Here is a 14875-nt window from a genome sequence, read left to right as displayed (position 1 = left end):
AAATTTCTCCTCATCTCAGTCCTAAATGGCCGACCCATTATTCTGAGACTGTGACTCCTGGTCCTAGTCAGGGGAAACATCCTCCCTGCATTTACCCTGTCAAGCCCTGTAAGAATTTTGTATGTTTCTAAACTCTAGAGAATATAGGCCTAGTCTACTCAATCTCTCCTCAAAGGACAATCCCCCCATCCCAGGAATCAGTCTGGTGAACCTTCGTTGCACTCCCTCTATGGCAAGTATATCCTTCCTTAGGTAAGGAAATCAGAACTGTTCACAATACTCCAGGTGTGGTCTCATCAGGGCCCTATATAATTGCAGTAAGACATCATTACTCTTATACTCAAATCCTCTTGTAATAAAGGCCAACATACCATTTGCTTTCCTAATTGCTTGCTATACCTGCATGTTAACTTTCAGTGATTTATGTACAAGGACACCCAGATCCCTCTGAACACCCAACATTTCCCAATCCCTCACCATTTAAAAAAATACTCTGCTTTTCTTTTTTCCTACCAAAGTGGATAACTTCACATTTCTCCACATTATATTCCATTTGCCATGTTCTTGCCCACTCGTTTATGTTGTGTATGTAATATGTGTGCTACTTTGAACCTATGGACAGGACTGCACTACTTGTTGGGCGTAGTGATACGCAGTACCACTCCTGGCCATAGGGGTATAAATAGTACTGTGGGTACTGATCCCCCTCAGTTCCCGCCTGTGGGCATGAAGTAAAGACCTATGTGCAGTCCCTACCTCCAACCAGTAAAGGCCTGTTTGAGTTATACGTTTAAGTCTTTGTGTTAATTGTTCAATACAATACACATACTTAACACTGGCGACGAGTCAGGCTCTTACCCTGCGGCAGTTATTCCAGGCGGCTTCGTCCAAAGACAGGACGTTGAAGAGAGGTTTCAATCCTCAACACCCCACTCAAAACTGAAGGGCAGCAGAAATCCTGACAGCTTCCAGCGACTGGAAGAGACAGGCATTAGGACCCTGAAGCCTCCATCAGCTTGTGAACCGGAGTAAAGACAGGACTGGGGAAGAGAGAGAGGTAGGGCGATAGCGATCGGCAGATAAGGGCTGGGCCGCTTTGAAGTGAGGGGCGCAGCCGGGCCAGCGATCGGGACCAAAGATAAGAGCCGCACTCGGACTGAAAGGCGCGGCGGCTGCAGAAGCTCAAGGTGCGAGAGTCGCGGTGCACAGCGCGGGCTATCGATCGCGGCGAAGATAAGGGCCGCACTCGAGGGCTGAAGGGAGACGGCGTCGGGGGACGGGTGAAGACCGCCAAGCGCGGGAAAACCGCCATTTTGTGGGCGGAGGACGACGGCAAGAGCGGGAAGCTGCCATCTTTGATAACAAGTAAAGAAAATAAAATCTGAGAAATTGCAAATCTACAATGCCTAAACACGGGAATATTAGCACCTTTGATAGTGACCTCGAAGATTGGGCCATATATGTTGAAAGAGTAAAAAATTATTGTAAGGCCAATAAAATTCGTGACCAAGATAAAGCTCTAACATTATTAAATTTAATGGGTGCGAAGACGTACGGGCAATTGAAACACCTGTTATCACCAGATGAACCGGCGGATAAGACGTTCGATGAGATTGTTACTGTCCTGAAAGATCATCTAAACCCCACGCCGCTGATGCTAGCGGAACGATTTAAATTTTACGACAGAAGGCAGCTACAGCATGAAAGCAATGCTGAATATTTGCTGGAATTGCGTAAATTAGCGAAATATTGCCAGTTTGGAACGGGATTGACAGATGCACTACGAGACAAATTTGTGTGTGGTTTATTTAAACAGGATACACAAAAGCGACTGCTCGAGGAGAATGAGCTGACGCTTGAGAAGGCGGTCACTATGGCAGCAGCACACGAAGCCGCAGCGAGAGGCACGGCAGTAATGCAGCTACGGTCACCGGAGCTCAGTGCACACAAATTGGGTGTGAGTTCTGGCAAATGTTATCGTTGTGGAAAGACAACGCATGATCAGAACCAGTGTTGGTTTAAAAACCAAGAATGTAGAACTTGTGGTAGGCTTGGACATATAGCTAGAGTATGCAGGTCAGGGAAGAAGACCAGCAACAAGAAGTCACCGCAAGGAAAATACGCAAAGGTACACAAGGTGACCGAACAGGAGTCCGATTCAGACGCTAGCAGTAATGAACTGGCTAGCTTAAGCTGTAATGAACTGGCTAGCTTAAGAGTACTCAACGCTGGTAAGGGTGCAGACCTCCAGACAATTTGGGTCACTCTTCAGATAGAAGGAGTCCAAGTAAAACTGGAATTGGACACTGGATCGGCATTGACGGTCATAAATAAGAAAGATTACGGAAAGTTATTCCAACATATTCCCCTACAGGATACGGGGATTATATTGAAAACATACACGGGGCAAAGAGTGTACCCCATCGGGAAAATAGAGGTTGCAGTGGCCCACAAGGGCGAAGACAGTCAAATAATGGACTTATATGTGATATCTGAAGGAGGTCCTCCACTACTAGGACGGGAGTGGATTAGGAAAATGAATATGGACTGGCATTTCCTACAAACAATAACGAGTGAGAACTCGGTGAAGATAGTCGGCCCAGACTCTGGAACGGATGATGGTAAGCCCAACTCAGGTGCAAAAGACAAAGTTTCAGCACAGAATTCCACTGAGCAACAACAACATAGTTTAACTGTGGATTCTGAGTCTGGCAAGTCTACTGATGTGCCCATTTCTGAGGGACATCGGGCTCGAACTCAACTCCATTTCAAACTACAACAGCAATTAGAACAAATGCTTCGCCGTTTTGAGCAAGAGTTGAATGCAACGAAAGAGTTCTTTGATATAGAGTTGGAGAATCTGGAAAGACAACAGAAGCAGCTGATGGAGAAAATGGAGCAGGAGCACACAAAACGTCTGATGTCAGAGGAGTTAACGGTCAGCCAACTCCTGCATATGCTGAAGGACAGGACTCTGAAATGGGAAAAACTTGAACATGAACTTCAATATTCAAACGAAAGGGGTTCAGAGCTCTCAAAGGTTATTGGAAGAGCTGAGGTGGCAACACAGACTGAGATGACTGCAACAGAGCAGCCCTTGGATGCCAAAAGTACGCTGACTCACGTCAACGTAGAACAACAGACCGCTGAAACAGCTGCTCCGGTAGAGGGATTGCATAGTCCGATCAATCAATCTCCAAAGGAAGTTGAAGTATTAAAATCACAAATGAGGTCACTAGTAAACGACTTGCTGAAAGCCCAGAAAAAGCTGGATGCAGAGGTACACATGAAGAAGTCTCTTCAGGAAAGATGTCTGGATTTGGAACAAGAGCTGGCTAACGTCCAGCTAGGTATGGAGGAAATAGACGACCCTCTCACTGGTCTAGCTCAGGACGACACCGAATATTACGATGTCCTGTCCTGCCCAGCTTGTAACTTCGACTCCCAAAGTGCAGAAATCATGGAGGAGCACCAAAAGTCTACGGAACATCGGGAGAAGCTGGCTCTACGACGGAAACAGGAGGAAGAGAAGGAGGAACTGCGCATGCAGCTGGCAGCTGTGGCAGCTGACAATGGAGCCCAGAGAGTCTCCAAGAAGCAGAAAAGGAAAAGTAAAAACAGAAGATGACCCATCTGAACCATTATCACCTCTACCAGATCACACACGTGGTCCCTCCGAACGGAGCCAATTCAGTTCGGAAGTTCAAACTGTTAAATCCATGGAAGGACTATTGAATGAGTCACTCTAGCAACGTGAACCGACTACACCACAGAGATTGAATCTGTGAACTGTTTTCCGCAGAGACTGAATCTGTGATCTGTTTTTGACATGAAGTTATCTATGTATCTATGTTATTCTGTTATGTAAACCTGAAGTTATATATGTATATATGTTATTACGTTATGTTAAATGGGGAGATGACTGTAAAGCTAGGAAGGGAGGAATGTTGTGTATGTAATATGTGTGCTACTTTGAACCTATGGACAGGACTGCACTACTTGTTGGGCGTAGTGATACGCAGTACCACTCCTGGCCATAGGGGTATAAATAGTACTGTGGGTACTGATCCCCCTCAGTTCCCGCCTGTGGGCATGAAGTAAAGACCTATGTGCAGTCCCTACCTCCAACCAGTAAAGGCCTGTTTGAGTTATACGTTTAAGTCTTTGTGTTAATTGTTCAATACAATACACATACTTAACAGTTTAACCTGTCTATATCCACTTGAAGCCGCTTTGCATCCTCCTCACAACCTACATTCCCACCTAGATTTGTATCAGCAGCAAACTTGGATATATTACATTTGGTCCCCTCATCCAAATCATTGATGTAGATTGTGAATAACTGAGGCCCAAGCACTGATCCTTGCGGTACCTCAACAGTTACAGCCTGCCAACCCGAAAATGACCCATTTATTCCTACTCTCTGTTTTCTGTCCATTAACCAATCCTCAATCCATGCTAGTATATTATCCCCCAATCCCATGAGCCCTAATTTTGTTTAATAACCTCTTGTGTGGCACCTTATCGAATGCCTTCTGAAAATCCAAATACACCACATCCACTGGTTCTCCCTGAAGGACAGTTAAGTGTAAACCACGTTGGTGTGGGACTGGAGTCACAACTCTCCAGGCAAGGACGGCAGCTTTCCTTCCCTTCCCTAAAGGACATTAATTTTTCCGACAACTTCATGTTTTTTATTTCCAGATTTTTTAAACTGAATTCAAATTCTCACAATCTCTGGATTATTAGTCCAGGCCTAGTAATTACTAGTCCAGTAACATAATCATTATGCTACTGTTCCCAGATATTAATCTGTGGTATAGCTCATTGGTGTACTGCTACTTTCAAATAGGATTCTTAATCACTGGAGCAAGAAGATCAACATTCTATGGTCTGAGCACATTTGGAGGTCATGCTTAAAAGTGAGAGAATAATACTAATGTAGTTTTATGAAAAGCTCCACAATGAATATTTAACTAATTGGGGGTAATTTTAACTTTTATCGTCTGGTGAAAAATGGGGTGATAGGGAATCAGCGGCCCGTTTTACACTTCTCCTGATTTTCCAACTGTCCTAAACTTTTAATTGGGAAACTGTGTGAGCTTTAACAGAATAAATATAAAGTAGTGATTATTTTTTATTCGTTCATGGGCATCACTGGCAAGGCCAGGATTTATTGCCCATTTCTAGTTGCCCTTCTTGAACCGCTGCAGTCCCTGTGGTGAAGGTACTCCCGATTAGGCACTTTGCAGCCTTCCGGACTAAATATCAAGTTCAACAATTTCAGATCATAACCTCGGCCCCTATTACTTTTTTACTTATAATTTTTCCACCCCTTTGTTTTGGGTCTTCCTTCCCCCCCCCCTTTCCTTTTGTTTTTCTCTCCCACCTGGCAGCTGTCTCCTATCCTGCCAGCACACTTTACACCTAATCTCAGCTGTCTTTTGTCTCCACTGGCCTATTACCATCTCATCTGGTTTCGAATACCTTTTATTGTCTCTTTTACTTCTTTTGTTCGATCGCAGCCCTGCCTTCGATCTATTTTCTTTTCTTTCCAGTTTTGAAGAAGGGTTTCGACCCGAAACATCAACTCAAATTTCTCTCCATGGATGTTCCCTGACCTGCTGAGTTTTTCCAGCAATTTCTGTTGTTATACTGTTTCTGTTCTGTTCACTACCTTGTGTAATCAACCAGCACCTAAACCGAAGGGTGTGTTGATGCGGGAAGTGGAGGACACAAGCACAGTCACAAGATAGGTAACTGAAAAACAGCAGTTAGCTGTGTTTTATTTTTAGAAAACAGGGAAAAAGGTTCACGTCTGGCAAAAATCCAAAAACATATGACGTTCAAAAAGAACAATGAAGAACAAAACCATCACCCACCCCGGGTGGTTAGGAAGGCAGTCCTTAAGTCAATTTCCTCCAAAAACAATAAGCCAGGGTTACTTTACCACTGGATCTTTCTCAGCCGGTCCAGGGATCATATCAGGCTCTCAGAACTAACCAATATTCCACTCAGGTTCAATAGTCGACCTCTCTGAGGCAGTTTTTGATCACCTGTCCTAATATCTCCTTATATGGCTTAGTGTCAAATTTTGTTTGATAACACTCTTGTGAAGCGCCTTGGGATGTTTTACCATGTTAAAGGCACTATATAAATGCAAGTTGTTGTTGTTATATTTTCTTTTCATCTGTTCATTTGGTTGTGGTCTCTTTAAATTTCACTCTGGATTTCTGCATTTTTATGCTGTCAGCCCCTGCCTACTAGGAACTGGGTTGAGTTATGCTCCTCATTTCATGTTGGACCCTTAGATAAGGCACGACATAGCAAGCTTCTTCTTTCTTTCTTTTAAAATTATAAACCTAAGTTATACATAGATATAGTAATATATATTTTTGACTATGCCACACATAAAACCAAAAAGAAAAAATGGAGGGAGCACTATTCAGGTCACTATTATAGTGAAAATGTTCTTTCTGAATGCACTTAGAGTGTTGCTACACATAGCGACCAGAGCAATTCAACTTTCCCACCCAATGTCATAAGAAAGTTGAATGTTTGAGCTGGTAATTCCTGGCTACAAGAAGGTTTTGAAAACTCAAAGATTGCGTAGAAAATTGACTATAGTAAGTATATCGTGGGATAGATTCGAAGGTGTAATCTTCACAGAAAAACTGAACTCTTTTTCTAAAATATTCTTTTCCCATTGGCAAGATGCCTCCCTTTTTCTGACTATCTAGCATTAGACATTTTTGCTTCCAGTTTGAAACTCTGTAATTTGTGTCTTTTAAATTAACAAAAAACAACTTTAAAACAAGGTGTTAGCTCCACTGTTACCATCCATTTGGGCAATACCAATAGTGATATTTCAATGCTAAAACAGCCAAGTACATCTTACTCTTCAAAGTAAATCAACCTCTCAAAGTTTATGGATGCAATGTTTCTAATTCAAAACTGTAAGCTGACTTACAAAAGGAGATACATTTGCAAGATCCTGAATTTTAAGATTAAAAGAGATCTTGTTAGGCAATACAAATATGATTTTAAGATGCTATATTATAAACAAATCTTGGAGGTCTATAGTACTTATTGTTTCTCTCTGTTCCAAAATTTCCTCTATTGTAGTTTAGCATCCCTAATTGTTGGAAAAGATTTCTGCACATTCTTATTTTCTGCTAAAAGCTTCAGAGAACTACAAGCCATTCAGCATTTCCAGATCTTTGTTGTTTTTTTTGAAGAGCTATGTTTTTTGGCCAGTGTGGGTTTGAAGTAGTAGTTGCTGAGATGGGTTTACAGCAGAGAAGACTGAGCAGACATCTGTAAAACTGGAGGAGAGGGAGTAAAAACAAATTATTATTAATAATAATAATAATAATAATAATAATTCAACTTTATTGTCATTGTACAATGCACAACGAAATGTGATCTTGCAAGCTCCCATGAGTCTAGTACAAATAACATTAACATTAAACGTAAATAGCACCATCCTGGGAGAAGCAAAGCCGCTGCGTCTATGCGCACCGCCATTCCATTTCCACCATTCCTCCTGTCCGACAATCTTCAGCCCAACGCCCGGGCCTGCTCACCAGCCGCCCCTCCCGGGGCTCCTTCCGTGACCTTCTGCACCTGGTCTTCCCTGATGGTCACCCCTCCAGGTACTAACCAGGCCTGGCTCTAGCTTAGCTTCCAAGCCTTGCCAGTGACCCTGTCTATGAAAAAGCAATTATTATAGTTATAAACCATTGATAAAGGGCTGTATTTTCTGATCAGAGGCTTCCCGTGTGCGGAGGCCTCTGATCTGGAAAAAATCTACGCACTTACTTGAGGGCTCCCAAGGTGCGTATAGTTCCGCTCCTGGGCCTCTCCAACTCCAAGTGCGCAGGGCCTACGTATCCCAGAGGCGCATGTGGTTCGCAAGCATCCCTGGGATCACGTGGGCCATGGGGAGCCAATCAAAGAAGGGAATCTCCCTTCATACACTTGACAGATAGACCTGTCAAATATATAAATGGAGATCACCCCAAAAACACTTTAAAACATTAAATATATGTTTTTTTAAATCACATTTTTAAAATTAGTTGAAATTACAATAAATTAAATATTTTAAACAAAAATTTAATTTTTTGAAAAAAATAATTAAAGTTTTTTACAGGGCTAAAAATAAACTTACCTTTTTAAAAGTATTTTTAAATGATAAATGAGTGGAGAAAAAAATGTTTTTTTTTTTTTTTTACTTTTTTCAACTCTTATCCTGGTAAATGCAGGCCTTACGCCTGCTTTTACCAGGCGTAAGAATTCTAAGGGTTTTCTGCGGGCGGATGGTCTCCAGAAAGTGGAACTATCCGCCCGCAGAGGCCCTTCTCCAGGGCGGGCGTGCGATCTGTCAAGAGCTTTCTTGACAGATCGGAAATGCTGGTTTTCAGCGCATGCACTTGGCATGCCTGAAACCGGCATTTCTGATGTCCCTACGTGTGGGTACACAGCACGTACCCACCCGTAGGGATCGGAATATCCTGCCCATTATAGTTTAACAAGTCTGAATCATGAAACAATTTTTGATATATTTTTCAATCATATATCAACATGAAGAATAGATCACAAATTATGCTGTAAATGAACCAGTTCATTTGGAAAGCCACTACATACTATACTTATAATAAAAGGATAAGATTTCAACTGATTTGAGGACCACACAACTGAGGAATTCCGTGCTTCCTTATTTTTCCTTTCTTCCTACAATCTGCAGGTTTTTAAAACCCAAATTTGGTGTTACCTAATCAAAACTTCTTGATTTTATCTCTTATTTTCTTTCCCCATTCTTTTCAACCTTAGTGATGTCCAGTATTATGGGCCTTAGCCCTTCACATAGGTTTCAGCTGCATTCTAACAGAGAAAGGGAAACATTCTTGTAGGAATGAAGGATAGATTTTTTTAAAGAATATATTGGTGGTAAAACTCAACTTCGGCAGGTGCAAAATGAATGGTAGCAGATTGGCCGTCCGTTATACACCCCACCCAACTTCCCTTTGTTTTGAGCTTCTGCTGAAGTTCAATTTTACCCCATTGAGTTTTAAAAGATATCCAGCCATTTTGCATTTTGTATCACAGTGCTATGCAGGAATATGCATCAAGCTTTGGAAATGTTAGAGTAGGCCTGCTTCAAAGAAACTACAAATTTGGGAGCACCCAAGACTATTCAAAGAGGATTGTTAATACAGAGATAATTGAGAAGGGATGTTGTGTGCAGCAGAGGGCTTCGTATGGACTGTTGTCCTTTGGCATTAGATATATGACATTGTTCCTGTCTTATTACCCCTCGTCCAGCCTGCCCCTCTCCTCAGTGAGTTTAATAGGATGGTCCTGTGGTAAGGGAACATAGGCTTCATGGTAATTTCTCATTTCTAAGTGAAGACTATACTTTAGCTGCTTAGATTGGCATTTGTCACACATTTTATCGACCATGTTTATGGTGCTGGGGGAAATTGGTTATTGTATCACACAAGGGGACACATCACCTTGTTGAGGACAATGAGATGAGCAACATCTGAAAGAGATGGGGGATTCTGTGCCTCTTTATTGTACCATATAAACTCTCGTATAAGCTGTCCTGTGTATAAAACCTGCAAATGCTGAGATGTGATTAAAAGCTCTCTCAACCATGCTGAGGCTTCTAGTAAAAACTTTAATGAACAATTCAGCAGATAAATGTAATCATGTCAGCATGAAATATGTATTTTTTGTTTTTTGATATTTGTTTTAACTCTTGTTTTGGAATATAGAATTTTAGATATTGGAAATAATAATAATTGCAGTGAAAAAGATTTCAGATGAAGGTTGATAAACTGCTTCACATTGCCATCTGGTGGTGAGAGCATGGATTACACAGTCACAGGTCATCACATTAATGGGAATATCCTATTGTGGGGCCGGCATCATCATCGTCAGGTATTGAAACAATTAACACTGACATTCCTATTAGGACTATTCACTGAACTTTTGAATGGAAAGAGGACAGATCATACCGATTTTAATAATATATAGATAGAAGATCTAATCAAAATTTTGTTTTTATTTTAAGGATTTTTTGGTGGAATCGCTGAAGTAATCATCATTTGTTTTGAAATATTTTTCAGGAATCCTCATTATGATGTCCTTGTGTGACAACGTCAATATCTACGAGTATATCCCTTCCATCAGACAGACAGATCTCTGTCACTACCATGAGCGATACTATGATGCTGCCTGTACCCTGGGTGCCTACCACCCTTTGTTATATGAGAAACTTTTGGTGCAACGGATGAACAAAGGAATGGAAGCAGATTTATATACAAAAGGAAAGGTTGTTCTGCCTGGCTTTAGTACCATGAAGTGTTCTGGAGAATAATGAACCTTGTGCTGCAGAATGATTGCTGGTTATGTAGTGCAATACAGAACATGTCAGATATGCTGAAACTTAAATAAAATACTTGAAATGACTAGGTAGAACCAATTTCAGGATAGTATCAAGTTAATGAGCCATTGAGACTACAAAACAATCCTGTTCCATCATATTGAAGCTTTTGTATTTTGTACAAATGTATTGCAACACACTATATTTAAAGGACGCCATCTAAAATTGTTAAATTTCAGATAAAGATTTAGACCATAGACTTACAAAGGATTCCCGCTTTCTTTCATGCCACTATAACGTGCTAACAAATTATGTATGAATAGGGTCTGTGTGGTTTTAAATAAAAATGGTTGTTAGGTTAGGTGATATTTTAAGCATAGGCTAGGTGATATTTTAAACAATTGGAACTCTTATTTAAGCATTTACGTTTAGTGGCAATTACCGCCAAAAGTTAAGTGGTGCATTGTGGATTACTTTGCAGTTAATTGCAATCCCTTTTTTCAAAAACGTGACTCCTTTAATCCAGTATAATATGACAGTAATATGTAATTTAGTGGTAAACTATGAGGCTGGGTTGTTTGTGCTTTATTCACCTTTCTGCTCAGCTGGTAATAACAGTTTGAATTTGATATTCTAAATGGAAACATATTTACATCAAAAAAAAAATCCAAATCCAATGCCAGTATAAATGCACAAAATATAAAGAATATGCAGAGGAATATTTAAATATTGCATCTGAAAATGTCTGGAACTAATATTGATAAATACTTGAGACCGTCGTTTTTCTGAAATTTATTGGACAAGATTAATTCCCCAGAGCTCCAATATTTTGAGAAATTTGGTGTGTGTACTGAAGTCTCCTCTCCACTCCTGAATGTTAACTTTTTTTTATTGTTGCTATAATCCAATAAAATTTGCAGCATATCAAGCCAAAGTACCTTGCCAAACGCAACAGTGAGTGGGAGTTCTAAATACCTCAACATGATAGGACGTTGTTCACACCATTCAAGTTAACAACCTCAGCTATGTTGCTATGATGGGCGGGGGGCGGGCTCTAGTGGAGGGCAAATACTTCTGCATAACAAGAAATGGGAAATCAGTGGGCTGGTTACCCCAGCGTTCTCTCTGGTCCTCTTGGGGCTCTAAAGAGTGCCCTTGCTGATGCCTAGGCAGACCCGCAGGAAGACATATAGGAAAAATTAAATGCTTCACCAAAAAAAGCTATAAAATGGTTCATCAAAAATCTCCCCGAAAAATCCTTAATAGAAATATTCATAAATGGTTTCAGAATTAAGGCCTAAATATTTAACAATCAATAATGTAGTCACACTGTACCTTGACAACAAAAATGGTACTGTTGTAGTGAATGATGGGAAAGAGACACCTTTAGCACAACTTTAATTTAAAAACTAATATTTACTGGATGAAGTAGTTACATCTACTGGTAAAAAGTAATTTCTTTGTGGTTATTTCCTCGTTAGTATAATGGAAAAGAAAAATCGGGTGCCATGTAAAACAGGCTGCCAATTCACTGAACCCATTCCGCGCTACCAGTTTCACCCCCTAAGAATTTGATTTGAAATCAAATCCTGCTTAGCATTCTTTTTATGACAATTTACTGTATTTGCACATTATACCATCCTGTATTTTCTAAACATAATGAGTGAAAATTTCAACTTCGGCTGGGGTGTGAAATGGGCGAGATTGGGATTGGCTGCCCGTTATACACCCCGCCCGATTTTCTGATCTGATCTCGCCCAATTTTTTATGTCATGGCCAAAGTTGTAAGTTCCGGCGATTATCTTTTTAACGTGCATGTTCGTGTGTCAGAACATATAGAGTGTGCTGTAATTTTGGAATTTGTCCAGAAATTTCAGTTTATATATTGCTTAACATTAATGTGATATATGGAATATGATTTAACACATGAAATCTGCTATAATGATGATACTTCTGATGTAGCTATTTACTATAAGTTATTAGGCAACTCATAGCATGAAAAGTTTACCATATAAATAGGCAATAAAACAATCATCAGGGCTAATAATTTGGTTGTGTAGCGCCTGTTGTTTGGGCATTACAGGTGCCAAATTGGCTTTAAAATGGCATCTGAGCAGCGCACGCACACTTCTGATGCGGGCCGCGCTGGACGCCATTTTGGTGAGGGCGTTAGCGTCAGCGCTAGGAGCATGCACCGTAAGTATGCAGAGTAGGCAGTTTCTGACATCAATCAGCGTGCAACACTGATTTGATGCCAGAGCTGTGATTTTTGACCACAATGCTGGAGCTATCGCCCTCTCTTAACCTCACACAGCTGAACATGTGTTCAGCAGCAGGAAGGACCCCCCCACCAGCACTATTTAAAGGGATCATTACCTACCTACAAGTTAGTTGCTGACTGATTTCTACTAGCTGTTGCTGAGTTTGTACAAGTGTTTGGTGCTTTCCAGACTTCTTTAAAGTTGCCTAAAGTCTACAAGGAGTGATGTGGCACGTGCTCAAGGACTTGGTACTGATTTGCAAGGGTCTGCTCAGACCATTTGCTCCCAGATAGTAGTTTGTATCCCCCTTGGCCTGCAGCATGATATGGAGAATGAACAGAGGCGACACAGAGGAGGACAAGCTGCTAGAAGAGGCAGGAGGGGGAGAAGGGCTCTCAGCAGGAGGCCATATCCACCCAGAGTCTTCAGGGACCAATTCTCCTACCTCAACCTCAAGGAGGAACAGTGTGTGCGACGTCTTCGTTTTACTAAGGAGGTGCTCACAAAAATCTACCACCTGTTGCAAGCAGACCTGCACCCTGATAGAGCAGACCTTTGGCATCCTTAAACAACACTTACGCTGCCTGGACCACTCTAGAGGAGCCCTGCAGTACTCACCAGAGTGTGTCTCACGATTCATCGTGGTCTGCTGCATGCTCCACAACCTCGCCATCATGAGGGCACAGCCCTTGCCACCAGGCATACGGTGACCAGCTGAGGAGGATGAGGAGAAGGAGGAGAAAGCGGAAGAGGAGGATGCAGAAGGGAAGAGGCAAACCAGACAGGCCCTTTCTGCTCAGGCAGTCTGTGATCGAATCATCCAACTGTGGTACCAGTGAACGTAACCCCAATTCCCCATTCAACAATAGTCCCACACCTTACCCGTCCCTCTGTTACTAATGATCACAGCACCCTCTTCCCCACAATTCTGAAGTAAAAGCCACCACAAAACAAACATTCCAAACCAACTTTATGAATCAAACCATAACAATATTTAATTCAAATGTCAACTAATCACACTTGTGCATTCCCTTAGTGCCTGTCTTCCATGTACCTTTGCCTCTTAAGCAGTGCTACCCCAGTGGCTGTAACATGGCTGGTGGAAGGCTGGTGGCTTTCAGTGGGGAACACTGCAGATGGCCTTGCAGGACGATCTTGAGCAGCTCTGGGCCAAGTAATCACGGCTGTGGACTGCACCACCTCAGCATGGGCAGCAACGGTCTGGACTGGCTGGCTGACAGGCAACAGCAAGGGCACTGACGGAGTGGCAGTGGTGGGAGGACAAATGTGTCATCCTGAGAGAGGACAGCAGGGTCGTCCTCTATGGAACCACTGTCACTCCCCCAAGTGTAAGTGTGTGAAGCAAGAGGTGCATGCTTCCACCATGTGTCAGCCAGTGGCTCAGTTGGTAGCACACTCACCTCTGAGTCAGAAGGTTGTGGGTTCAAGTCCCACTCCAGGGACCTGAGCACATAAATCTAGGCTGACACTCCAGTACAGCACTGCCTAATAACTTATAGTAAATAGCCACATCTCTCAGGTGGACATAAAAGATCCCATGGCACTATTTCGAAGAAGAGCAGGGGAGTTATCCCCGGTGTCCTGGCCAATATTTATCCCTCAATCGACATTACTAAAACAGATTATCTGTTCATTATCACATTGCTGTGTGTGGGAGCTTGCTGTGTGCAAATTGGCTGCCACATTTCCCACATTACAACAGTGACTACACTTCAAAAAGTACTTCATTGGCAGCAAAGCGCTTTGAGACATCCAGTGGTCATGAAAGGCACTATATAAATGCAAGTCTTTCTTCTTCTTTACCATCTACAGCTTGTAAGTCAGAAGAGATTGTGTGATGAGGGAGAAGTGGGATGTGAGAAGAAGGATTAAGTATGAGCATATCGTCATCTTCAATGCTTTAAGCACCACCGCTGACCACAGCCTCAGTTACAGCCACTCTAATTATGGCGAGGACTGGCTCCTTGAGTGGGGTCAGGATATGGAGGTGCACCTGTCCCCCTCCAGTTAGCTGCAGCGGCCTATGGCTGAGTGCCACCTTGTTCTGCAAGAGAGAGGAAAGTGTGGCAGTGAGCGTGGTTCACTGTGTTTGGCTGATGTGGCTGTCATGGTTGAATAGCTGGCAGCGTGTGCAAGCTCTGAGATGTAGATGTGAGGCAGCAGTGATAAGTGTGTGAGGGTGAGATGGAGCATATGAACATAA

The 14875-nt window shown here is 42.1% G+C and overlaps 1 protein-coding gene across 3 annotated transcripts in view; it reads left to right on the top strand.

Annotated features, from left to right (window-relative positions):
- The window catches only part of LOC147111781 (beta-galactoside alpha-2,6-sialyltransferase 2-like), a 245835-nt gene extending 233398 nt beyond the window's left edge, over nt 1-12437 (top strand). For all 3 annotated transcript variants that reach the window (XM_085999005.1, XM_085999007.1, XM_085999006.1), the window contains one exon: nt 10134-12437. In XM_085999005.1, the coding sequence (XP_085855131.1) occupies nt 10134-10384 (251 nt within the window). In that variant the 3' untranslated portion in view covers nt 10385-12437. The remainder of the gene's footprint in view (nt 1-10133) is intronic.
- Nucleotides 12438-14875: the final 2438 nt, after the last annotated feature.

This window comes from Somniosus microcephalus, chromosome 10 (assembly GCF_052327205.1).
Source record: "Somniosus microcephalus isolate GS21.2 chromosome 10, FLI_Smic_1.0, whole genome shotgun sequence".
Lineage (NCBI taxonomy): Eukaryota > Metazoa > Chordata > Chondrichthyes > Squaliformes > Somniosidae > Somniosus > Somniosus microcephalus.
The sequence above is the reverse complement of the archived record's forward strand: the minus strand, read 5'-3'. Positions and strand labels throughout refer to the sequence as shown.